The sequence below is a fragment of the Gopherus flavomarginatus genome, chromosome 4 (genome assembly GCF_025201925.1).
Source record: "Gopherus flavomarginatus isolate rGopFla2 chromosome 4, rGopFla2.mat.asm, whole genome shotgun sequence".
Taxonomy (NCBI): Eukaryota; Metazoa; Chordata; order Testudines; family Testudinidae; genus Gopherus; species Gopherus flavomarginatus.
This window is the reverse complement of record NC_066620.1, coordinates 122,326,006-122,353,118: the sequence shown is the minus strand read 5'-3', so window position 1 is coordinate 122,353,118 and position 27,113 is coordinate 122,326,006. Positions and strand designations below refer to the sequence as shown.

The 27,113-nt window shown below is 39.0% G+C and overlaps 1 protein-coding gene across 1 annotated transcript in view; it reads right to left on the bottom strand.

Annotated features, from left to right (window-relative positions):
- The window catches only part of LOC127050079 (triadin-like), a 156,932-nt gene that overhangs the window by 61,633 nt on the left and 68,186 nt on the right, over positions 1-27,113 (bottom strand). Inside the window, exons 15-20 of the mRNA XM_050951612.1 lie at positions 24,732-24,782; positions 23,067-23,117; positions 22,385-22,435; positions 21,487-21,537; positions 6,320-6,358; positions 5,377-5,406 (exon numbers count right to left, since the gene is read on the bottom strand). Of these exons, the coding sequence (XP_050807569.1) occupies positions 5,377-5,406; positions 6,320-6,358; positions 21,487-21,537; positions 22,385-22,435; positions 23,067-23,117; positions 24,732-24,782 (273 nt within the window). The remainder of the gene's footprint in view (positions 1-5,376; positions 5,407-6,319; positions 6,359-21,486; positions 21,538-22,384; positions 22,436-23,066; positions 23,118-24,731; positions 24,783-27,113) is intronic.

Sequence of the window (27,113 nt, the reverse complement as noted above, 5' to 3'; positions counted from 1 at the left end):
ACTGAAGAACAGCCATATTGGGTCAGACCAAAGATCCATCTAGCCCAGTATCCTGTCTTCTGACAGTGGCCAATGCAGAGTGCCGCAGAGGGAATGAACAGAACAGGTAATCATCATGTGATCCATCCCCCGTTGCCCATTCCCAGCTTCTGGCAAACAGAGGCTAGGGGTACCATCCCTATTCATCCTAGCTAATAGCTATCCTCCATGAATTTATCAAGATCTTTTTTGAACTCTGTTATAGCCTTGGCCTTCACAACATTCTCTGGCAAGGAGTTCCACAGGTTGACTGTACATTGTATGAAAAAAATACCTCCTTTTGTTTGTTTTAAACCTGCTGCCTATTAATTTCATTTGGTGACCCCTAGTTCTTGTGTTATGAGGAGGAGTAAATAACACTTCCTTATTTACTTTGTCTACACCACACATGATTTATAGATCTCTATCATATCCCTCCTTAGTCTCCTCTTTTCCAAGATGAAAAGCCCCAGTCTTATTAATCTCTCCTCATATGGCAGCCGTTCCATAACCCTAATCATTTTTGTTGCCTTTTCTGAACCTTTTCCAATTCCAATATATCTTTTTTGAGATGGGGTGACCACATCTGCACACAGTATTCAAGGTGTGGGCATACCATGGATTTATATAGAGACAATATGATGTTTTCTGTCTTATTATCTATCCCTTTCTTGATGATTCCCAACATTCTGTTCGCTTTTTTGACTACCAAGAGACTAAGCTAGTATGTGCACATTGAGTGAATGGTTTCAGAGAACTATCCAGTGACTCCAAGATCTCTCTCTTGAGTGGTAACAGTCTATTTAGACCCCATCATTGTGTATGTATAGTTGGGATTATGTTTTCCAGTGTGCGTTACTTGGCATTTATCAACATTGAATTTAACCTGCCATTTTGTTGCCCAGTCACCCAGTTTTGAGAGATGCTTTTGTAGCTCTTTGTAGCCTTCCTGGGACTTAACTATGTAGAGCAATTTTGTATCATCTGCAAATTTTGCCACCTCACTGTTTACCCCTTTTCCAGATCATTTATGAACACATTGAATAGACTGGTCCCAGTACAGACCCCCACTATTTAGCTCTCTCCATTCTGAAAACTGACCATTTATTCCTAACCTTTGTTTCCTATCTTTTAACAAGTTACCAGTCCATGAGAGGACCTTCCCTCTTATCTCGTGACTGCTTACATTGCTTAAGAGCCTTTGGTGAGGGACCTTGTCAAAGGCTTTCTGAAAATCTAAGTACACTATATCCACTGGATCTCCCTTGTCCACATGTTTGTTGACCCCCACAAAGAATTCTAGTAGATTGGTGAGGCATGATTTCCCTTTACAAAAAACATGTTGACTCTTCCCCAACAAATCATGTTCATCTATGTATCTGACAATTTTTTCTTTACTATAGTTTAAACCACTTTGCCCAGTACTGAAGTCAGGCTTACTGGCCTGTAACTGCCAGGGTCACCAGTGGAGCCTTTTTTAAAAAATTGGTGTCACATTAGCTATCCTCCAGTCATTTGGTACAGAAGCTGAGGGAGAAGGTAATGGTGATGAAGAAGATGATGGGCCAGCATTTCAGGTTGTTTTACAAGGGATGGTGTGGGTATATGGAAGTGCAGATGTACATTCTGTACTCTATAGTATCTTTATCTACTTTACTGAGTTGGGGTGTTTGTGGGTATGCTAAAATTAGGCTTGAATAAAGACTGGGAGTGGATGGGTGATTACACAAAGTAGAACTATTCCCCCTACTGTTACTCATGCCTTCTTGTCAATTGTTGGAAATGGGCAATCCTTATTATCACTACAAAAGTTTTTTTTTCTCCTGCTGACAATAGCCCACCTTAACTGATTACACTCATTATAGTTGGCAGGGCAACAGCCATTTTTTTCATGTTCTCTGTGTGTGTGTGTATAGTTCTGTAAAAGTTTCTCCAGTCAGATCTCACAGAGATTGGTGGTCTGTGTGAAGTGAGTTGCTAAAGACTTGCTGTATTTGGAGAGGTGCCCAAAAGATGAAGGGCTGTATATCCGATCACCAATCTACTGGACTGTCCCAGTTCCCCTGAAGTGCAACTTCCAATGTACTAAGATTTGAATGTTGGGCTTGTCTTCACTATTGTATTGATGCAGTGGTGTTGAATTAGCATGTCCGGAGAAGACGCACTATGCTGACAGGAGAGCACTCTCCTGTTGCGTAATTACTCCACCTTAATGAGAGGCAGAAGCTATGTCAACAGGAGAGCATCTCCCGCTGACATAGCGTGGTGTAGACAGCACTTTAAGTTGATGTAAGTTACGTTGCTTGTGTGAGGAGTAAGGTGTTCACACCTCAGAGGAAAGTAAATTACATTGACTTAAACCATAGTATGGACAAAGTGGAGAATTAATAAATTCTTTCATATGATGGGTTTGAATGATGTATGGCTTCATTCCCTTTAGAAACTGACACATTTAAACTCTCATCTCACTGATCCAGGAACTCTCTTTCACTAAAATAGGTCACAAAGTGCAACTGTCAACTGCACAGCTGAAGCTGAGTCTATTTTCCAGGGCTCAGGCCACACAGGTCTAAGATAGCCCATCTTTTTGAACTGAAGAGGCTAGAACATCATTCACATGCAAAACCTGTGCCTCAGAATTCCATGTAAGTATTACTCACACTTGGAAGCACAGATGAATTACTTTAGCTTTCACCTGTCTAATTCTGCTCTTTTCTGTCTTTCATATTTCTTCATATTTGATCTATGCTATACACATTAGGTACCATCTTTAGAAAGTGTCACTCCATCTTCAGCTCTTCATTTTTTATGACTACTTGTCTCTCTCTAGGTCTCATTATTCTTGCTTTCCTAGATGAAGAGTGTGTATTTAAATAAGAAAGGAATAATTGGAGAAGGCTGCATATACAGTATGGTTTATGTCTTCAGTGTGACGTACATGCAAGATGATATAGTCCTAATTGAACTTGAGTGTGTAGGTAGCCAGATACATTTTAGGTAATGAGCCAGTCAATTTTAGATCAGATGCTAGGCACATCTATTATTTTTACAGCTGTGGAAAAAAATTATTCTTAAGCAAAACTAGCAAATGTCCCTGAACGTTATTGCTAGTCAGAGAAACACATTTTTAGCCTTGGGCAAATTTTGGAGAATGACAGAATAAGCAAAAAGGTAGTAATAGGTGGGAGGTTGCCACTAAAACACACTGTTCTCCATGTATGCATCACAGAGCAGTTAAAATTAAAGTATGACAAGAGCCAGATTGTTTCTTTCAAGCCCCACAGATGAGTAGATACCTGTTGGAGGTAACATCTCCCCCTTCCTTAGGCAGCAAATTTCATTTGGTACTGGCAGTTGTAGCAACAGTATGTCTGCTCTCACTACTGCTATTTCTTCCCCAGCTGTTTGATATCCTAAAACTGAGGAGAGACTTAATGGTGGGGTCCAAAAATATCTAAAGCAAAAACAATATTTAAAAGACAAAGGTGAGACTTTCCTTCAACTTGACCCTCCAGACTGGTGAAAAGTAGGTCAATGGAAAAAGCCGTGCATTAAATACAGCTTGCTCTTGCTCAGATACCTATCTGAGAGTTCCTCCATCTGCCCTTGCTGCAAAAATTATCTCAGTGAAGGAAAAGATATGAGGACAGAGTAGAAAAGAAAATAGTCACCAGTATTTAAAAATTACTATAAAATTACAATAGTCAACAGTATATAAAAATTACAAAAGTAAATGAAATGTGAAAGCATTTTATTTGACTTAAGAATAGTCTGTAAAAAATGCATATTTTCTTATTTCTGTGGGGAGAGACCATGGCAGGGGAGAGAAAAATAATTGTGGAAAAAGGGGAAAATATTGAACTCTTTGAAATAGGATCCTAAATAGCAAATTCCCCTAACATTTCTTTCTAAATGATAGATCCATAACCAGGAGCAAATCTCACAGCATTAGCATTCTGCCTTGGAAGGCAATTATCTTATTCCTGTCTTTCAGTTCAGGATCTAGCAATGAATGTGATAAGTTCAAAAGTGTGATCACAGCAAGTGTTCTGATGGCTTAAAAACAAGTGCTGTAAGTGCTTCTGCCACAGTTATGACTCTCCATCCCTTGAGCTACTTTCTGTGCCTTGATTGTTGCAAATTAGTGCATGGATAAACCACTGCACTGGACACTTATTTAGCACTGTTATTTTGCATAACCAGAAGGAACAGCAATCAGTTAAACTCATGGAGTGAAATCCTGGCCCCACTGAAGTTAATAGGAGTTTTGCCGTCAACTTCAATAGAGCCAAGATTTCACCCATGAGCCATTAAAGCTGATGACAACTACATTTTTTTCATTTAATTTATAACTATATAAATATAACAAAAATAAATAGCAAGATTAAAAATCACTTGCTGAATAGTAGAAACTGATTCCATTTTTCAGCAATATGACTGAGGAATGCCAAGCTCTTTCTTTTGAAAGCATAATTTAAAAATTTGCCAAAGTGTTTCAGAAATAATAATAATGCAGAGCCAAATTCTGCTGTCAGTTACACATGTTTAAATCGCAGATTACTCAGTTGAAGACAACAGAATTATTCCAGGTTTACCCTGGGGTAACAAAGCAAAATCAGATCCAAAGGGGTTATTTTATTTTTAATATAGATATATCCCCAATAAGATTATCACTGAAATTTTTATATAGCCAAATATTTTAAATAAAATACTAATTTAAATGTCCAAACTACTTTTTCCTCCAAAGGCTCTGTTTGTAACTGAAATAAGGTAGCCTGGGTGCAGTCTAGTACACTTTACATTGTTACAGGTTCATTTGAAAGATGACATTAAAGAGAGCACTTAGAGTCACATGATGTTTTAAAGGCTGATCCAATGGGAGTCTTTCCATTGATTTCAGTGTGCTTTGGATCAGACTCGTACAGCTCAAATATCAAATATAATGCCAACAGTGACACACATTCATGTTACATATAGATCAAAAGCGGAAAATTAACAAATGTAGGAGAGCACATTTTGCGAAAGAAGAAACAATCAAATTGGTGTACACAGTGCACAGAAAGTTTTTTTCTCTCTCATGTATTGTAATATGTTAACAGGAGCCTTTCATTCTCGTCCTACTCAGAAAAATTGAAGTGTCTGATATTGGGTTGTGGGCTGTCTTGGCCTGTAGTAAAAATGAACCAACAGAACTGGAAATGACAATTGTGCTATCACAGTAGGACTGAATAAAGCTGTTTTATGGTAGCACATGAGGTGATGTGCATCATCTCAAATGTGTCATTGTATGAAAGAAACATTTCTTATAGCAGTCAAAAGCTGAAATGAACTTCAGTAAAGAGAAAAAAATTGATTTACCTTTCTTCTCACCTTCACTTTTCACTGGAGCTGAAATAGGAGGAAAAATGCCATTCTTCACGTCTAAAGTTAATGATAGATAATACCAACAGCATTTTGCACCTAAGTTATATAGAATGCCTGCCATGGAGAAATCGCAAAACACTTTACAAAGATTTACCCTCAGGGGAGGTATGGCAAATATTATATAACTATTAATATTTACAAATGTGGAAATTGAGGTTTAAATTAAATGACTTGTCCAAAGGCATACAGCAGATCAGTGACAGGGAATAAAACTCAGGCCTACAGACTCTGACTGTAGAGGTTTAACCACAAGACAATCTTTCCTCCCTCTCACTTATATGCTGAGATAGACACACAGGATGAAGCCTTCAGAATAAGCACTTCAGTAGGAAGATAAAATGGGGAAAGAAGATGGGGAGGTCTTTGAAGCATAGTCTGTGTTCCCTGTTTTACGAAATTCCATGGTCTGTATTGTTATATTTTAACACTAGCAAAAAGTGCTTAACATATTGTAATAATAACAATAGTAACTAAAATGATGTACAAGTAAAATAAAGTAAATACTTTAAAGTGGTGTTACTAAATAAATGCATATATTTTCTTTAATTTAAAAGTATGCCCTCAATTTTCATTTGAGTGGGGTTACAAAAAAGTAACCAATGGCAAGGTTTGGGCTAAGTCCCGAGGAAAGTCATTTTGGGTAAAAATTTCAAAAGCTCCTGAGTAACTTAAAAAACATAAGCCCCATTGAAAATGGGTCCTGTGCTCCTCAGTCCCTAAGGCAGTTTTGAACATTCACCCTAGGTGCTTAAATATGGATTTGGGAGCCTAACTTTAGGCACACAGGACCGAAAATTTTGGCTTTGGCCCCTAATTTAGGATCTGGTGAGAGTCGATATTCTGTAGCTATCACCCATTGAAATGTATAAATTGTTACCTGGTTTTGCTGGTTTTTCTTCTTTTTTGACTTCAGGTTCTGAGAAAAATATTAATAAAAAGATTTTTAGAGTTAAAATTGCAAGAACAAAAATTCATCCATTTCAATGTGTCTTATTTTTGTTACTCAAGTTTTTATACCATCTCTCAGCTAAAGAAGTCTGTTAGAACTGACAGTCCTGAAGTACTTGGAGTAAGATAATTAATAGTAATACATACTCTATTGTAAGTACGTATCAGTTGACTTATCTGAGGATGTCAACAGTGCTTTACAGTTATTAATTCATTAAGTCTCACACAATTCTGTAAACTGAGTATTCGTTTGTACCCATATAACAAACAGATAAAGTACACAGAAGTTATTTAGAACTTGCTACTGAGGGTTTTCAGTAAATTTCCTATATCCATTGCAAATTCTATGTACCTACAACTAGAATTAGGGAAGAAATGTTTTTTCTGTCCTGTAATGTTATTCGCTTTTTTTAAAGTTTTCCAGTTCTGAATTGGGATGAAATTGAAACCTGTCAACAAAAAAATTAATGGAGAGCCCTTCCCACAGAATAACCATTCTCCTCCCCCCCTTTTTTAAATTTTTTGGTTTGCAAATATTTTTGTGATTTTTGACTTTTCATTCTGATTCAAGATGGGAAAACATTTCAAAATCTCAAAACGATTTACAGGATGGAAAACCATTTTCTATGCAGCTCTAAATAAAAGTTCTCTTACGAAACTGGTAGGATCCTCTCATCAATCTACCTACCTTAATCTTCAGGGGAAGTTATTCTTCCACAGACATTAGTTCATATATTTAGAGCATTACATTTGGCATTACCTATTATCCATTTTATTCACTATTTTTAACCAGAAACTGTTTACTCTCTTGAGGCATGAACCTATAAACCAGATCCTCAACACAGCTACACAGAAGGCAATGGAGTAATGCTAATTTACAGCAGCTGGGAATCTGTCCCATAGTGCAGATGGGTGAACCATATCAGAGAAGGAAGGGAGGAAGAGAAAAAAGCAAACACCACTGTCCAAAAACTGAAGTGATATAAATAACACTTTTAAGCTCAACACCAGTGCAGATAAATACCTTCTAACCAATTTTCAACAACCAACGACCTGTGCTGAGACCCTGAAGTCTACTTTGGGTTTCCAAGCAGGCATTAATGTCTCTGCTAGGCTGGCAGCTCCCTTCAAATCTCTTTGGCTTGGACTTTAGGTGGCTAGAGAAGCATGATTATCTTGTAATGCCACTGATCAGCTGAAACTCCATAATATATGTTATATGACAAGAGCAGCCAGCCCTAGACTATTAGATATGCCAAGGCCCTGGAGCAAACTGTGTGGTATATCTGAAAAAATATCCTATTAATCTATTGGCTACTGGGTGGGAAGCTGGGCAAAATCTGAGCAACAGCAGGAGTTACTGGGCCAGGCTGGAGGATTAGCTAGTGATCACAGTGTTTGGAGGTGGAATGGCGGCGAGGGTTCTGGAAGCTGAGGTCACTACATATCAACCAGGTTCCAGGCTGGGGAGAGTCAGACGACTGAGAGCTTTGGTTCAATCTGTGAGCACAATGACCTTTGTAGATATGTGATCTTATATCCATTCCTATTGTGTATTATACTCATCTACTTTGTTTTAAGATTATAATTCCTTTAGGGGTAAGACCAGCCTAGCAGACTCTGGTCTTGATTCTGATTTGGGCCTCTAGGCACTACTGTAATACAGATAAGTGCTAATGAATTAATGAAGAACCTGGTTGAATTGAAGTGGAAGAGTGAAGAATGGAAGGAGGAGGGATGGATGTGTTGAGGTGGAAGAGAAATGAACTCTAAATGTTTGCATACATTCAAATTAGTTTCAGATAAGCATCTGAAGTTTGGAAGATTTTTCTGAATTGAATCTCTGAATCTTCTGAGTTGGAGTCTGGCTGGCTATGCATTTAATGTATTGCATGCATTCACACCAGTGCAAAACTAATGCAAAATTGATGTACAAACTTTTACAACAGCTAGACCAGGCCCAGGAGTCCGGCTGAGCAGCTCTCAGGACAGGGCTAGAAGGGAAGGGACAGAATTGGCTATATGCCAGTTTTGCACTCCATTCCCAATATCTGTGGCTGGGAGATGTTTCAAAGCTCAATCAGTCTTTGGCCCAATTTGGTGCAGCCTTAGGCTGGTCACGCAGATTCGGCAGCATTTCTGCGGGTGATCTGCCAGTCCCACGCCTTTGGCGAACCTGCTGCCAAAGCCACGGGACCGGCACATTGCAGTCGATTTTATTCCCTCTCCCCCACTTCTGAAAAGATGGAGTATCATATAATAAAAACCTTGTTTGTTATCACAGTTATCACAGATATTTCCTATTCTAAATATATAGTGAAAAACTGTTGTGCTATCACTATGTGGTATCTGTTTGCAAATCCTGTATTTTAACAGTGACCAGTATATAAGGGAATCAACTTTTTTTTCCCTGCTGACATGTACTGTAAATGCTCTACAAATCTCATGAGGCAGAAGAGACCTCATGCTGACTACCATTGCCAATAGCATTTCTCTGATCAAATGCTCTTACTTAAACTTATAATGACAAGGAATTAATGACAGAGTGCACAAAGACCATAATTCCAGAAGCTGAGCAATGCATTTGTATCTTTTAAAAAATGGATGGATTATCTAGGGAATTTGGTCTACACTGGATAAAAGCCACCTTAATTTCTGAGAGCAAATGTGGGTTAATACATCTTTGCTGGACATGAAGTTACGGCAGGGGAGGGCATTAAATAAAGCAGAATGATGACTTGGGCAATACAAAACCTTTACCAGAAATGCTGTTGCCTGTTTTTATTCTTCCTTTATAAGACTATTTTGAGGAAGAAAATTCTGAGTTTAACTATATCTAGCAAGCCCCATATATGTCAGATGGCGTGAATAATCTTTTAATCCTGTCATCTCCAGCTGATCACCAATCATTCAGTCCTCTTCCAAAACCATACAACTTGCTGATCATTCCTCCATTGATGGAAATACAAACATTACCAGTTAATTTAGACCGGCTACAAAAGGTGGTAAACTTTATATAAAAGCACACATTCCAATCTTAAGGCTCCCTAATCTGAGGGTACGTCTACACTACGGGATTATTCCGATTTTACATAAACCGGTTTTATAAAACAGATTGTATAAAGTCGAGTGCATGCAGCCACACTAAGCACATTAATTCGGCAGTGTGCGTCCATGGTCCGAGGCTAGCATCGATTTCCGGAGCGTTGCACTGCGGGTAGCTATTCCATAGCTATCCCATAGTTCCTGCAGTTTCCCCCGCCCCTTAGAATTCTGGGTTGAGAGCCCAGTGGCTGATGGGGCAAAAATCATTATCGTGGGTGGTTCTGGGTAAATGTCATCAGTCATTCCTTCCTCCGGGAAAGCAACGGCAGACAATCATTTCGTGCCCTTTTTCCCTGGATTGTCCTGGCAGACGCCATAGCACGGCAACCATGGAGCCCGTTCAGCATTTTTTTTTACAGTCACCGTATGTGTACTGGATGCCGCGGACAGAGGCAATACTCCAGTGCTACACAGCATTCATTTGCTTTTGTATGATAGCACAGATAGTTACCAGTCGTTCTGTACCGTCTGCTGCCAGTGTAATTTGGCAATGAGATGACAGGTATCTGTCCTTCTGTGCTGTCTGCTGCTATCATGGGTGCCCCTGGCTGAGATCAGCCGGGGGCACAAAAGCAAAACTGGGAATGACTCCCCGAGTCAATCCCTCCTTTATGGTTTCTAAAAATAGAGTCAGTCCTGCCTAGAATATGGGGCAAATGTACTAGAGAAGCAGTGTATCAGAGAGTACAGCTGCTCTGTGTCAGATCCCGCAGAAATGATGAGCTACATGCCATTCACGGGAGGTGCCCCTGCAACAACCCCACCCGTTGCTTCCCTCCTCCCCCAACCTTCCTGGGCTACCATGGCAGTGTCCCCCCCATTTGTGTCATGAAGTTATAAATAATGCAGGAATAAGAAACAGTGACTTGTTAGTGAGATAAAATGAGGGGGAGGCAGCCTCCCGGTGCTATGATCATCCAGGCAGGACATTAAGCAGTGTGGGGGAGAGGAGCCCAGCATCCCACTGCTATGATAGTCCAGGCAGTACAGAATCTTTTCTTTTCACATGAAAGGGAGGGGGCTGATTGAAGCTCAGCCCCTAGTTGCTATGTATGATGAAGACGGTTACCAGCCGTTCTGTACCATCTACTGGGAATGACCTGGAGTCATTCCTATTTTCACCCAGGCGCCCCCGGCCAGCCTCACCTGAAGCCAGCCAGGAGCACTCACGGGTTGATAAGAAGGACGGTTACCAGTCCTACTGCACCATCTGCCACTGGAGAGGGGAGAGGAGCGGATACTTCTCTTCACTGCTGCAGCATCGCGTCTACCAGCAGCATTCAGTAGACATAGGGTGACATTGAAAGAAGTCAAGAAATGATTTCTTTCCTTTTTCTTTCACGTGGGGCAGGAGGAGTAAATTGACGAGCTATTCCCTGAACCATGCCGGACAATGTGTTTGAACCTACAGGCACTGGGAGCTCAGCCAAGAATGCAAATACTTTTCGGAGACTGCTGTGGACTGTGGGATAGCTGGAGTCCTCAGTACCCCCTCCCTCCCTCCATGAGCGTCCATTTGAGTCTCTGGCTTCCTGTTACGCTTGTCATGCAGCACTGTGTAGCCTGTAGATTTTTTTTTTCAAATGCTTTGTCATTTCGTCTTCTGTAACGGAGCTTTGATAGAACAGATTTGTCTCCCCATACAACAATCAGATTCAGTATCTCCCGTACGGTCCATGCCGGAGCTCTTTTTGGATTTGGGACTGCATTGCCACCCATGCTGATCAGAGCTCCACGCTGGGCAAACAGGAAATGAAAATCAAAATTTCGCAGGACTTTTCCTGTTTACCTGGCCACTGCATCCGAGCTGAGATTGCTGTCCAGAGTGGTCACAGTGGTGCACTGTGGGATACCGCCCGGAGGCCAATACTGTCGATTTGCGGCCACACTAATCCTAATCCGATATGGTAATACCGATTTTAGCGTTACTTCTCTCATCGGGGAGGAGTACAGAAACCGATTTTAAAAGCCCTTTATATTGATATAAAGGGCCTTGTAGTGTGGCCGGGTACAGCGTTAAATCAGTTTAATGCTGCTAAAATCGGTTTAAATGCGTAGTGTAGACCAGGCCTGAGATTGCATGTGTAGTAGGTACCACTCAGGAGCAAAAAACCATAGAAATCCCCCCCCTCCGTTAGTTCTTAGGAACATGGGAATTTTCATACTGGATCAGATTCAAGGTCTATCTAGTCATGTATCCTGTCAGTACCAGAGATTTCAGAGGAAAGTATAAGAAATCCACAGTAGATAGATGTGGGATAATTTACCTCTCCCTCTAACATAAATCCCATCTTGATCTCTAATATTTAGTGATTGACTTAAAATGTGAAACATACAGTTTAATAATCTTCCAAAAATGTGTTTTCATTAATTATGAAAATTGTGGATATTCTTGATATCTGCATAAATATCCAATCCTTTGTGAATATTTTTAAGTTCTTGTATCAGAGGGGTAGCCGTGTTAGTCTGGATCTGTAAAAGCAGCAGAGTCCTCTTTGCTGCTTTTAAGTTCTTGGTTTCCTGTAGTAATGAGTTCTAAGGTTTACTTACATGTTTTGTAAAAAAGTATCAGTTCTGAATTTCCCAACTTTTACTTTCATTGAATATCCCCTTGTTCTCATGTTATGAGACATGAAGAACAGAAATTCCTGATCTCAATTCTCTATACCATTCATTATTTTATATACTTTGACCATGCCCCCTCTTATTCATTTCCTTTCTAAGTTAAACAATCTCAATCATTTCATTCTGTCTTCACAGGAAGGTTTTTCCATCCTTCCTCTCACTCTCTCTGAACCCCATTTAGGTCAGCACTATCCTGTATGAGATGCAGTAATGGGTACTGCATACAGTATTCCAGATGAGGCTGCACCATTGGATTTATTCAAAGACATTATTATACACGTTCTAGTATTTGCCATTCCATCCTCTATTCATCCTAACATCTGGTTAGGCTTTTGACTGAAGTTACACATTGATCAGAGGTCTTCACCAAGCTGTCTACAATGACGCGTGGGTCCCGTTCTTCACTTGATAGCGTTAATCTAGAACCCTGTATATGAACAGTTTAATATGGCATGCTGTAGTATGGCCTAGATGATAGTGCCTAGGACTAGGGATCTGGGTTCTGTCACAGGCCTGCTGAGTGATCTTGGGCAAGTCACTGTTCCCACTGTTTTCAGTGGTAGCCGTGTTAGTCCGTATCAGCAAAAAAAACTAGGAGTCTTTGTAACACCTTAGAGACTGACAAATTTATTTGGGCATAAGTTTTGTGGGCAAAAACCAGTAGGAGAACACTTCAATCTCTCTGGTCACTCAATAACAGACCTCAAAGGGGCAATTCTTCAACATAAAAAACCTTGAAAAACAGCCTCCAACGTGAAGCTGCAGAACTGGAATTAATTTGCAAACTAGATACCATCAGATTAGGCCTGAATAAAGACTGGGAGTGGTTGGGTCATTACAAAACCTAAAACTAATTTCCCCAATACTAACTTCTCCCTACTGTTACTCAAACCTTCTTGTCAACCGTCTGTAATGAGTCACTCTCTTACCACTTCAAAAGTTACTTTTCCTCGTGCGTCTGATGAAGTGGGTGTTCACCCACGAAAGCTCATGCTCTAATATGTCTGTTAGTCTATAAGGTGCCATAGGACTCTGTCACTTTTTACAGATCCAGACTAACGCGGCTACCTCTCTGATACTTTTCCTCTCTTGGTATCCTGCTGTTAAATGATTTATCTCATTAGACTGACCTAACACTTGGTGAAGAACCTCCATCCTTTCATGTATTTATACTTGCTCCTTTATTTTTTACTCCATGCATCTGATGAAGTGGGTTCTAGCCCAGGAAAGCTTATGCCCAAATAAATTTGTTAATCTCTAAGGTGCCACAAGGGCTCCTTGTGTTTTTTTCCAACTGTGTGCTTCAGATTCCCTATCTGTAAAATAGGGATGATGAGCACTTTGAAATCTACTGCTGAAAAGTGCTATGTAAGAGCCAGGTATTAGTATTGTTTTCCCTCCAATGTGCATTAGGATGAATTTCATTTGCCATCATGTTGCCCATTCATGAAGCTTGTTTACATCTCTCTGAAGTTCCTCAAAGTCCGTTCTGGTGCTGACTAACTTAAATAACTTTCATCAGCAAATTTTGCTACATCATTACTCATGCCCATTTCAGATCATTAATATTAATCAACATGGGATTTAGTACAGAATCAAGGAGCACCTTGCAGTTAACTGATGGCTATGATAAAAACTGACCATTTACTCCTACTCTTTGCCTTCTATCTCTGAACCTGTTTTTGATCCATGACAATGCATTTTTTGGCTGAGGAAGACATTGTGGTGCATTACATAAACCGATTGTACTATTTTTATAATTTATAAGATCCAGCTGCCACTGCCACATATACAGAGCTAAACACCGGAGTAGAACATGAAAAGATATGAGCCTGTGCACCTGCAAAACACTAATGATAAATGATAATTGCATGGACATTAGATTTATAATCAGTAACACCTGATACAAATGCACTGCAGATCCAAGGAAAAAAAGCTAAGGTAAGTATGTGACCCTGGAACTGTAAGCATCTAGATTATAATGAATAATTCTTCAATTTAGGACACACATTTTGCTCCCAAATTGATGGTTACATTAGGGGCATTAAAGTCAACTGAAAGAATCTGACTGACTTCAATGAGCTCTAGATCAAGCCTTAGAAGAAGGAGAGGTCACTGGGAACTTTTCTTTTCATTATTTCTGCAGAGCAGACAGCTATAGTGGTCAGCACTCACTGAGCAGTGGCAGGTGGCATTAACACCGCTTGCTGCACTCAGTACCTCAGAGGTGGTATATCTGTAAAGTGGAGGCCTGGCCAAGATGTCAATCCCCAATCTTCCCACTGGCCATCACCTGGAACACTGTGCTGGAGTACCACATGCCACAAATTTTTCAAAAGATTTAGCAAGGGCTACTAATGAGCACTTTTGCTCCAGAGCTCCTGGCGGCATGATGCTTGCATCTACTCTGTGCAGATATGAAGTCTCCAGCTATGCACCTCGAACAAATGTTCAGACAATGTTTTTACAGTATCTACCCTGTTCTACAGAGAATTTGAATGCTCTCTCTCAAGTTCCTATCTGATAAGACAAAACTTCACCGGTCTCACATAATGTGAATCTATCACAATCTTATCATTCTGAGTGCTTTTTTCCCCTATTCTGGTATTATTACATAGTGTCACCACGGTAGGTTCTATGTCATGCTAACAATAATGTGGGAACACATATTATGTAACAAGAGTTAAGAGTTAAGAGTGCGTGTGTGTGTATACATATACTATATGCACACAAACACATGAGATTGTTTGTTTTGAATCTTTTTTTTTTGCGCAGAAGAAAGTAAGAGAAGATCAAATGACAAGTACAATTTGTAGTTCACATATTCTTTGCCTTTCTTTTTTTACTTGTGTGAACCAACACTTTTTTGGAACTTAAAAATTCAGTATGCTCCCTTTTTCCTTTTTCCAGATTAATATAGTCTCCAGCTATATAAAGGGATGTTTTCTATTCTTGTTCTTTTTCTTTCCTTCTTTAAAGATATATTCAAAGTTTCTCACAGCTGGATGTTAACTGCAATAATGGGAATTTTACACCTTCGAATATATTGATCTCTATCTAGGTACTTATATAGACCTCGTCACTTTAATATCTGAGCACTGAAGCAGCTGCTGTTTCCGCAAAGCATCTGCTTTGGGCAGCTGTCAGACAGGCTGCTGGATTTGATGGACCAATGGTCTGATCTGGTGTGGCAATTTCTATGTACCAAACTTACTGTCTTACTGTAATATCTGGTAATGTTTTATTATTCTGGATTACATAATGCAGTTTAATATGATATATGAATTCAACCAACATATTGCAAACACTAGTTTAATTTAGCAAAGGTCTGCCTATTGCAGTTCACCTACATCTAATGTGATTAGCACTGAACTAGATATCTTCTATCTAAAGTGACATAATGCTACACAAACTATGATGTTCCTTTGGTTGTAATTCCATTATCTATTAAAGGAGCTCCCTGTTTATTGTATACTGTCACTCTGATGGAAAGAACATCAGGAGGAGTAAATGGAAACTTCTCTTCCTGGTTTCCCACAGGGCGATGGGCCATAAACTCACTGGAACAATTTTGTCTTACAAAGACTTTTCTCAAACCCTGTTTGTATGTTCTATGCGACATGTCACTTTTCATTGTTAAGAAAGAAAGAGCTAATGATGCACAACATCGCACGTGGATGCTTAAAGCCACTTTACACATGGAGGTTACACTTTTCTGACAAAATGTCAACGTCCTGACATATGCATTCAGCATCACTGGGTTAGTTTCATTTGCTTTTGAAAGCACTGTTTATATATGTATTCCAGAGGATAAAAATGATTTATGAAGATCTGTCACATAGAACAGCAAAAACAGAAGCAACTTTTAAGAACCTGAAGCAATTGAACTGAATCCCAATCTTTAAAGACATTGTGAATAAGATTTACCTTGTCATAAACTTGGGTGGCTGGAACATAACTGATTTGCATCTCATCCGTTTGGGTTGCTTCACTGAATAACATATACAACCTGAGCCTGTTCCCAATGAAGTCAAATGGGAAGTTTGCAATTGCCTTCAACAGCAGAAGGACTAGCCCCAAGGAGAGGGTTTATACATCTGCAACTCTTCCCTACTTTTTTTTTAAAGTTGCTTTTATTTTATTTTTTAAAATGCAGCACTCTATAGTAATGATCCAAAATATGCATGCTTCTGCAATGGTAAATGGGAATCTTTCTGGCCCAAGTGTACAGAATGGTATTGCACTTCATTTTTTTTTTGATAAAGATGATGATGTTTGGTTTGCAAGTCTGGCAGACTAGAAATGTGGCTATTCATTTTTTGGTACATTGTGTCAAATTCACTACTCAACATTCACTAAGGACTTAAATCGGTGGTAAGACAAAGGAAGTTTCTGTTAAAATAACAAGAGCAGCTAATAACTCTCAGTAAAAGTCAAGTAACAGATTGCCCTATAATAAAGGGAACAAAAACAAGACTGAAAGAGTTACTTTTTGTGAAATTTAGTCTACTGTTGCTTAATTACTACTTTTCCAATAGAAAAAAAGGGGACAGGTTTAAAAAAGGAGAAGAGTCATACATATTTTAAATTCCAAACCTTGTGATTAAAAATGGCATATTAAGTCAAAATTAAAATGAACATTTTTATTTCACTTAGAAAATTCTAATTTTTCATTCAATAAATTTCAAAATTATTTTTTCCAGCAGGACTTTCCCTAATTCCCTTTTCCAATGAGCTCTTATTATAACTAGTGATAACTATAGTATTTCCACACAGCTGTAGGGGAAATGCTGTATTTATTATATTAGCATAAGCAAATAATCACTAATATACCAGACCAGACCAGCAGTGCACCTTGTCATGTATGTCTAACAGTGACCAGCAGTAGATGATTCAGAGGATAGTGCAAGAGGAACTTTCCCCCTATTCTTAGGCCAGGTCTACACTAAGGAACATTTGTTGGTACACTAATGTCTGCTAGAGTAGGTGATTACTTTGATGACTTTTTTTCACACCGGCAAAAGCCCTAACGTAGAAGCAGTTATACCGGCATACGTACTCTTGCCAGCATAGCTTATTTCACTCAGAGAATTGGTATAAGCTACACCAGCCAAAGTATACTCTTGCCAGTAAAAACTGCATCTGTACTAGTATGGTCTGGTGGTTCAGCAATACCGGTACAGCTATATTGACAAATCTTTTCTAGTTTAGACCTTGCCTAAGGCAGTTAGTGATTGAGTTGTGTCCTGAAACATGAGGATTTGTATCTTCCATTTTTTCATCTTGTCTAATGTGACTATAAATGTGCTTATTGACATAAATATATTTCACACCTTTCTTTTTTTTTGGACTCTTACTAAGATCTTCACCCTTCTCTCTTGTAGAAGAGGAGTTTCAGAGATTAAAGATAATACTTTTGATGTAATGCATAAATAATCAGTTTCATAAGCTGCCTTTCAATTTAATTGTAGGTATTCTCTTGTTCTTGTATTATAGGAAAGAGTTAGTAACAACACCCCATTTATTTTTACTTTACCATTGATTTAATGTTTCTCATTTCTCTCCTTCCTTGTCTTCTCTTCAAATAATCTTACACTGCCACATGGCAGTCTTTACATGCCTCTGATCATTAGCTGACCACCTTTGTGCCCGTTTACATCTGCTATATCAACTTCTAGGACATATGGAGATCAGAACTGAACATATTAATCAAGGGAATACTTATATTATGGTATTTTAATAATATGCAACATTTTCAGCAATATTTTCTGTCCTATTTGGGTAACATTTTGTTTTCAATGTTGCTTGCCATTGCACATTGAACAGGTGTTTTGAAATAGGTGTTTCTTTCTTTTTCAGATTTTGCATTCACCAAACTGTAAGTCTCACATTCATGACTCTTGACTGATTGAAAAATCTGATTTAACAAAAATATTTCCTCTTTCACCTATCTACTGCAGGGGGAAAAAAATCAGAGATTCCAAGGCCACAAGGGATGACTGTGATCATCTAGTCTGACCTCCTGTATAACACTGACCCAGGTAGTAACTAGATCTGTGTTCTGTGAGGGTTCATTGAATACATAACTGATACTTTCCAATGATATATATTATGGATGAAATTCTAGCAAAAATTCCATTGACTTCAATGGGACCAAGATTTTATCCTATGGGTGTAATAGTGTAACCAAATACCTCTGGCTGCTGTGAACTGTGCGGCATGCCATGGATCTGATTTTCAAAGGTGATGAACATAAACAACCCCAGAGAAAGTCAGTGGGACCTGGAGTATTCAAATGCCCCTTAGTCTGACTTTGAAATAGGCCAAGTAGGCCATGGGTGGTTTGAAGGAGTTTTGTTTTGTAAGTGATTCACTGCTAGCTGATGAAATGGAATTAGTTTATTCCTACTTGAATTTTTGGGATGTTTTACGATGTTAGATTAATTGTCAGGACACCTACAGCTCTTGTATAGGCATTTCCTTTACTATTACTTAAATAGAAAAAAACAAATAAATACCCAAAGGTCAGACCCGAAGTATTTATGGAGAACTGATCACTTGAAGGCAAACATTCTGGGCATGTCAAACGCTGCTAGATCCATAAAATGGCTTCCCACCTCATTCACAGCCTTACAAGAGCAGAAGCAGAAAGTAACAAATATCTTAAGCACAATATGCTACACCAGACCTGCCTTTTTTTAAAAACAATACATTTTTAATTCTAACTCACTTCTGCCAAGAGTAGACCAATTGACAGGTGCAATGAAGACAATCCTCCTTTGTTCTTTTCCTGTCGTGTATCTGGGGGATGATCATTCAAGACTATCTCTCTTTGCTAGGTTTTAATTCTGTGTAAAACAGTTTGAGACTATTTTAGTTCTGGTGCCTTTTGTGATTACACATCACTAGGGCTCTACCAAATTTACAGTCATGAAAAATGCACCACAGACCATGAAATCTGGTCTCCCCTGGGAAATCTGGTCTTTTGTGTGCTTTTACCCTATACTATATAGATTTCACGGGGGAGACCAGCGTTTATCAGATTGGGAATCCTGAGCCAAAAGGGAGTTGCAAGGGGGTTGGAAGGTTATTTTAGGGGGATACAGTATTTCCACCCTTACTTCTGCGCTGCCTTCAGAGCTGGGCGGCCACAGAGCAGCGCCTGTTGGCTGGATGCCCTTATTTCTGCACTGCTGGTGGTAATGTCTCTGCCTTGAGAGCTGGGCGCCCAACCAGCAGCTGCTGCTCTCCAACTGCCCAGCTCTGAAGGGAACACCACTGCCAGCAGCAGAGCAGAAGTAATGGTAGCAGTACTGCAACCCACCTACAATAACCTTGCAACCGCCCCCGCCCCCACCTCACAGTCCTTATTGGGTCAGAACCACTACAATTACACTACCATAAAATTTCATGTTTAAATATATGAAAAATGAAATTAACAATTTTTAAAATCCCATGACCGTGAAATTGAACAAAATGGACCATGAATTTGATAGGGCCCTACACATCACCTAACTTTCATGTTTTTGAATGACATCAGAATCAGTGTGTGCAGCAATAGCTTGCTCTACTATTATTCTAAGTATTACCTACACATATTATGTAGAATGGTTGCCCTTAAAAATGTGCATATCTTGCCTTTCATAAACTTTGCCAGAGAAAACATTACCTCATAATTTGCAGTATCCCATAGAGAGTACCCAGCAATTAGGAGGGAATGCTATTTAGTTTTCTGAAGCAGCATTAAGGCAATTGGCAGTTTCAAAGAATGACCTCTGTATCTTTGTTTCAATTGACTGTTATTGCATTGCTAAGCTATTACTTATTATCTGCTCTGTCATAAACAGATAGCTAAGGGTTAATGTGTCTTTCACCTGGAAAAAAAGTAACCTGAAGCACCTGACCAGAGGACCAATCAGGAAACAAGACTTTTTCAAATCTGGGTGGAGGGTAGTTTGTGTGTGAGTCCTTTGTTCTTGGTCTTCTGCCTGTATGCTCTCTCGGCTATGAGGGGATTTCTATTTCTTGCTTTCTAATCTTCTGTTTCCAAGTTGTGAGTACAAAGTTGGTTTGTTGTTTTGTATTTACATGTCTATAGTTGCTGGAGTGCTTTGAATTGTATTCTTTTTAAATAAGGCTGTTTATTCAATATTCTTTTAAGCAAATGACCCTGTATTTGTCACCTTAATCCAGAGAGACCATTTTTATGTATTTTTCTTTCTTTTTATATAAAGCTTTCTTTTTTAAGACCTGTTGGAGTTTTTCTTTAGTGGGGGACTCCAGGGAATTGGTGGGAGGAAGAAGTCAGGGGGGAATCTGTGTGTGTTAGATTTACTAGCCTGACTTTGCATTCCCTCTGGGTGAAGAGGGAAGTACTTCTGTTTTCCAGGACTGGAAATAGAGAGGGTGGACTCCCTCTGTTTAGATTCATGGAGTTTGCTTCTGTGTATCTCTCCAGGAACACCTGGAGAGGGGAAGGGAAAAGGTTTATTTCCCTTTGTTGTGAGACTCAAGGGATTTGGGTCTTGGGGTCCCCAGGGAAGGTTTTTGGGGGGACCAGAGTGCCCCAAAACACTCTAATTTTTTGAGTGGTGGCAGCTTTACCAGGTCCAAGCTGGTAACTAAGCTTGGAGGTTTTCATGCTAACCCCCATATTTTGGACGCTAAGGTCCAAATCTGGGACTAGGTTATGATATGCTCTTAAAGTATTTACCCATTTAATTTGAGATACTGCTTCTTTAATAAGATGTTTAATTAACGTGCACCTAGTGTCTAAATGTAAATCTAATTCTTGCCTGAACTAGTTTAACATGAATACATAAACTTGAGAATACTCGATTAGTTATAATTACTATTATCGCTGCTTACAAAATCTTTTTTATTTATCTTTTTATTTAGAAGAATGTGTATACCTTAAGTTCTCTTTATTTGAAGGTAAATCCTGATCATTATATGTAAGGCACAGTACATGACAATGGTATGGTGCTTATATTGGATAAGTGACATGTCATATGAAATGGCAAATGCAAGTAGGAACATGGGATAAAATTAAGAAAGGGGAAATGATGAACAATAACAACTTTCTGGCTGTGAGATCTACTTATTATTAGTAGGCACCCCATGAAGGTGCATGTCACTTAATAGACAAATAAGAAACAGCATCCTTGCACCAAAGAGCACACAACTTAAGGGTCCGTGGCCCAGATCCATAAAGGTATAGAGATGCTTAGCTCCCATTGATTTCAATGGGAGATGGGAACCTAAATGCCTTTGAGGGTCAGGACTCTTACGTCTTCACAGAGGGAGGGGGATATGATTTCAGGATCAGGGCCTCAGTTATGGCATAACTCGACAAATAATTTTTACCTTTTTCTTTGACGACAACTGGAGGCTTCACTGCTTGTTTTCTTGTGGCTCCTGAAAAAGTTACAATTTTGTATACATTCATGGGAAGAGAAGGCATGGAGGACCAGGTACAGCAATAATTTCATGCAGCAGCTTTGGTTGATGGTTCATGTATCAAAAGCTTATAGGCTTTTGTGGGCTTTTTAAAATCTTTTATTCTCTGTGACACTGTTCTTTAAAGGGAACCACTCGGGTTTGTGGAAGGAGGAGTTTTTTAAGAGGGATTTGAAGGAGAAGCTGCACTGGTGGAAATATGATTAAAGAGGATCAAGACATAGAGGACTGTAGGATCTCCAATCACAGGTAAGGAAGCACAGAAAATAGTGGAAAAAGGAAATAAGGGGAGTATCTAAATGTGCACATTACATGATGTAGTAAAGGGAACAGGAGGGAAGAGAGAAAACAAAACAAGAGTAGACTGCTAGGCCTTCTTTAAGATACTGGCAAACTTGTGGGGGGTAAGAATTTTAAAGGAAAAAGTCCGTTGTGAACAAGATCTTTTACTGTGCAGTAATCTCAGAAGGGAAGCAGTGGAAGCTTCATTGCCCAAGACCTTTAAACTGAACAAAACTCGAACTAAGATAACTTCATGGATCTTTTCCATCTCTACCATCTAGGACTCCATGATTATTATTTCTGCCCTTTAAAGCAGACTGCAGGTTATATGGCAATCACTTTAGGACCAATTAAGTATCATTTCCAGAAGCATGTGATTAATCAATCTACTGTGAGACTTTGAAAAGCCCAGAATGAGTTGAGTACCAAATTCTCCAGGTGCTTCAGAAAATCTCATCTCTAAATATGGACTCTTAGTAATTTAGAACTTCTATTTTTCTATTACCTATTATTCTATTTTTACCTCTTTCTTTGACAACAACTGGAGGCTTCTCTTCTTTTTCTTTTGAAGGCTCTGAAAAAATTATCAGCATAAACTGAAGCAGGGAGGTAATTATATTATCATGCCTTTATACAGTATCTAGAGCTGTGCAACAGTTTCACAAAAAATACCAAACTAGACAAGGGTTGATTAGCATGGGGTTTTGTTAAGAATCCAAAACAAAGTTTAGTTCAGCAAGGGTTCAGTCTGGGATCTGAAAGGCAAACTATGCTCTTTCCTACAGATTCTATAGGCCAAACTATGCCCTTAGTACAACTAAGCTCCCTCATTGTCTTCCATGGGCTTCAACAGGTGTCAATGAGTTTAGCCAATAACTGGAATTTAGTTAACAATTCTGTTAGTAAGTGATACGTAAGAAGCAGCAGACACTAGCTCTCTCTCCAGTAGGTGCACTGCAGATCAGACAAGAGTCAAAAATAGTAAAACTTTCTTTTTATTTCTTAATGACATATGACTTCAGAAACACAAAGGGATCAGATCTAATGAATAAGAAGGTGCCAGATTTTGTAACTTTTCACAGAAGAGCTGTAATTTAGGGTTAACAGGAATTGTGTGCATTGAGGCAATGATGCACTCGTTAGTGTGGACAATTGTTTATTTAATAAGGGAATAGGTGTTTTTACACGTGACTATGAGCCATTACCCTTTTCCTTTAAGGCTGCTGGAGGCTTCACTTCTTTCCTTTTAACAGGCTCTGAAAAGAAACATTTAACGTTTATCAGAAGTCAGGTTAGACAAAAAAGATGACACATGAGAAGGAAGTGAGTCATATATTTTGATATGGAAAGAGAAAAGAAGACAGATGTGATAATCAAGTGGCTTTAATAGCATGGAAGTAAGCAGGACAATACAAAGATGTAATTAACTGAGCCTTTTAGACTTAGCTTGATAAGTAAAACAACAAACCTATAATATGCCATTAGTTCTTTTGTATTCAGAGAACTTGTTAGGTTGTCTCTCAAATAGAAAATGAATAATAATGATTTATGAAGAGGAAAGTAATTTTATACATCGGTTGGCATCAGCAATGGATTTTTCCATGACTGAACCGAAATACAAAACGAGCACACAGTGATACAGTTACACTGTTAGAATTAAAAGCCAGAAGATGCCAAAGAAGGCTAAGGAGAGGTTCTTTTTATCTGGGATTGACAAAAGATATGGAACTAGAGCTGGGGAAAATTTTTATCAACAAATAGTTTATTCATAAAAAAAAGCCATTTCTGTCAACCCCAAACTATTCTCAACTTCACACTGAGTTCACCAAATAGTTTTGACTAAAACCAAAAAATTGAAGTGTTTTGGGAATGTTGAAACTAAACTGTTTGTTTTGACAATACTGAAACAGGTAGATTTTTTGGGCTAGTCTGACAACATGACCAGAGGAGGAAGTGATAGTGCCACCCTCCTTATCACTTTAGCCCAGTGGTTAGGCCAGTCACCTCAGATGAGGAGATCCATGTTGAGTTCTCCTCTCTGCCTGATATAGAGAAGGGATTAGACCTTGGATCTCCCACATTGCAGGACAGTGTCCTAATCACAGGCCAATGGAATAGTCTGGTGCCAGGCTCCCTCAATCTCTCCCATTAAAGCCATTTTATATATGTATAAATAGATAGTCATTGGAACAAGGACTTGGACTTGAATCTCACACATCCGAAGTGAGGGCTCTAACTAGCAGGCCTTACAGTCATTCTCACTCTTTTTCCATGGCCCAATAACTATTCATTATCATTCATAGTGGCAATTCAGAATTTTTCAATTTCAACCAGAGGGAAAGGTGACAGGAATTGTAGCCTGGCCAAGCAGCCTGGTCCGGAGAAAAAAATTAAGAATGAACTACTATTCCCCTGAGCCAGCAGCTCAGGTGGATGCAATTCAACTGTGAACCAAAACAAAATGCCAAAACATTTTGATTCAAAATTTTTCAGAACTTCACATGCTGTGAGAAATTTTGATATTTCAACTTTTCCATCCCAATCTGAGACTAAACAAATTTTGAAATATCAGAATTTCACACAGCATGCAAATTCCAATTTTCGACCAGCTATGCCTTCTAATTTCAGTTTTGATGACCCTGTTGGTAGGAGAAATCTATTTGGGCATTTAATTTTGTTGTTTGACACTGAACCTACAGTATATCTTGTATGTGTGCTTTAAGAGTGTTATCAAGTAGTGAATTTAGATCTCACGAGAGATTACGGATAATGCTCGTGTATCTCCATTTGAGACTCTTTTCCAATACTGCACAGCTATTCAGATATTTAGTTATTAAATCTATGAATTTATAATTAACTTGTGCCATTACCTTTGTCCTTTGAAACTTCTGGAGTCTTCACAGTTTTTTCTTTTACATGCTCTATAGGAAAGTACAGCAGATTTCAGTTTTAATGACTAAAAATAATAGATGTACACATGCATTTAAAAAGAACTAGCAAGTAACTTATGGTAAAAGTTAAACCGATATAACCCTTGATCTCTCTTTACACTTTTTGGAATTTTGTCTGCAATGTGTCCTCTCACTTTCTGTCAAATTAAGTCCCCGATTCTTTAATACAATTCATTACAGCAGATTTCAGTTTTAATGACTAAAAATAATAGATGTACACATGCATTTAAAAAGAACTAGCAAGTAACTTATGGTAAAAGTTAAACCGATATAACCCTTGATCTCTCTTTACACTTTTTGGAATTTTGTCTGCAATGTGTCCTCTCACTTTCTGTCAAATTAAGTCCCCGATTCTTTAATACAATTCATTAGCACAGACTGCTGTCTCCACACCGAGCCCTACTGAAGCACATAAGAACATAAGAATGGCCCTGCTGGGTCAGACCAAAGATCCATCTAGCCCAATATCCTGTCTTCTGATGGTGGCCACTGCCAGGGGCCCCAAAGGGAATAAACAGAACTGGTCATCATCAAGTGATCCATCCCCAGTCGCTCATTCCCAGCTTCTGGCAAACAGAGGCTAGGGACACCTAGAATTTTGCATGGATGCAGAGATCCATGTAAGTGGATCTGAATATAGGACCAGATTCTTAGGGCCTCAGACAAAGCCTGCTGGAGGTTAACAGAAATCTTGCCATTGACTCTAAGTGGGCTTTCAGTCAGGCCCTTCAATTCAATACCTTAGGCGGGGAACATGTATTTTAGCTCAGTAAGAGTACTGATCACCTTTATTACATTGTATTATTAATATTGTATGGAACACATCTTATTAATAGCCATTTCCTACTGGTGCTAATCTGTTGGCCTCTGAAGTGTACAGGTCAGTGAGCATTTGCAGGGATTAAATAGGAAATGATGTTTTCAAAGGGAGGAAACAATTTTGGACCTTTTTGAATGTCACTTGGTTGGAGTGAAAGAATGTTACCATTTGTAGGAATGCTAATTAGAGTCAATCATAATCCTTCTGAGCTGATATGACACTTAAATGCCTAGAAGAACTACATTCCCTTGCAAGGATTACTGTAGGCTCTGTATAAACCACTGTTAGCTAAATCCACTGTAATAACAGTGTTGAGCAAACAGAAGATTCTCTCTAAACTAGATTTAAAACTAGTTTCCAATTCTCAACAGCTGCAGGCTCTCCAGACTATCAGGACTGGATCCCAAGGATCTGTCTTAATCCACCACTAAACTCAACCTGAATTTAGAATGGGCTTTGCTAATACAAGTTCATTTCCAGTGGGGACAGAGCCTTAAAATACCTGCATGCATCTGATCTGGGAGACTTAGCAGACACTATCAGCAGCACCAGAGGTTAGAGGGAGGGTGCTAGATGATCCTTCTCCCAACATGGAGTGGGGAGACGCAGCCCAACAGTTCATCCCTCCCTGCTGCAGGTGACATCCATGAAATTTCCTAGGTGGAATGGTCATTGAAAAAGCTCCCAGCATTCTCTAGCAATTAGGGACTAAGCAGCAGAAGAAACAACTAACAGCAGCACCAGGGGGCTATCCAAGGTGTACTTATCCCCTATCTTCATGAGCCAGGGCTTCAGAGACACATGGCCCCAAGATCTCCCCTCTCTTTCCATCAGCCACAGGGAACAGTGATTTTATATCATCAAACAGCCTAAATGATGTCAACCTTCAAGCTGCTCTAACTTGTGCCAGGACTGACCTGGTCCATGATGGTATCAGGATCAGGGGAACATAAAAATAGCTTAAAGCCACCTGTCTCTTCTCTGCCCCACACTGCTCCTTTATCAAGCACAGATTAATTCCAGATGAGAAGCTATGACCATATGATTTTAGAATAGGACAAGCAGCAGGAATAAATAAATTAATCAGAACAAAGATCTTGTTGTTACACAAATATTCATACTCTAGCAATAAAACAGAAGAAGAAAAGAAATAGGGCATATAATCTGAAAAAGTCATCACTTTCTGATTCTTTTTATTAGGCATCAGAGGACATTTAAATTTACACCCCATAATTTTCCATTTTTAAAGGAAAATACTTGCTATAAAAGAAAATACTCCACTGAATGCTACAAACAGGATTTTTTAAAACTTCAAATAAACTATACACAATGCATAGCAAGTGCGATAAAGGACCAAAGAGCAGCAAGCACTACATATTTGTTTCTTTCAATAACATGTAGTGTAAGTACTGTGAAAGGGATACAAACTGCTGACTTTTTTCCTTGTGTAGAAACATAAAAATAAATAGAGCACATAACTG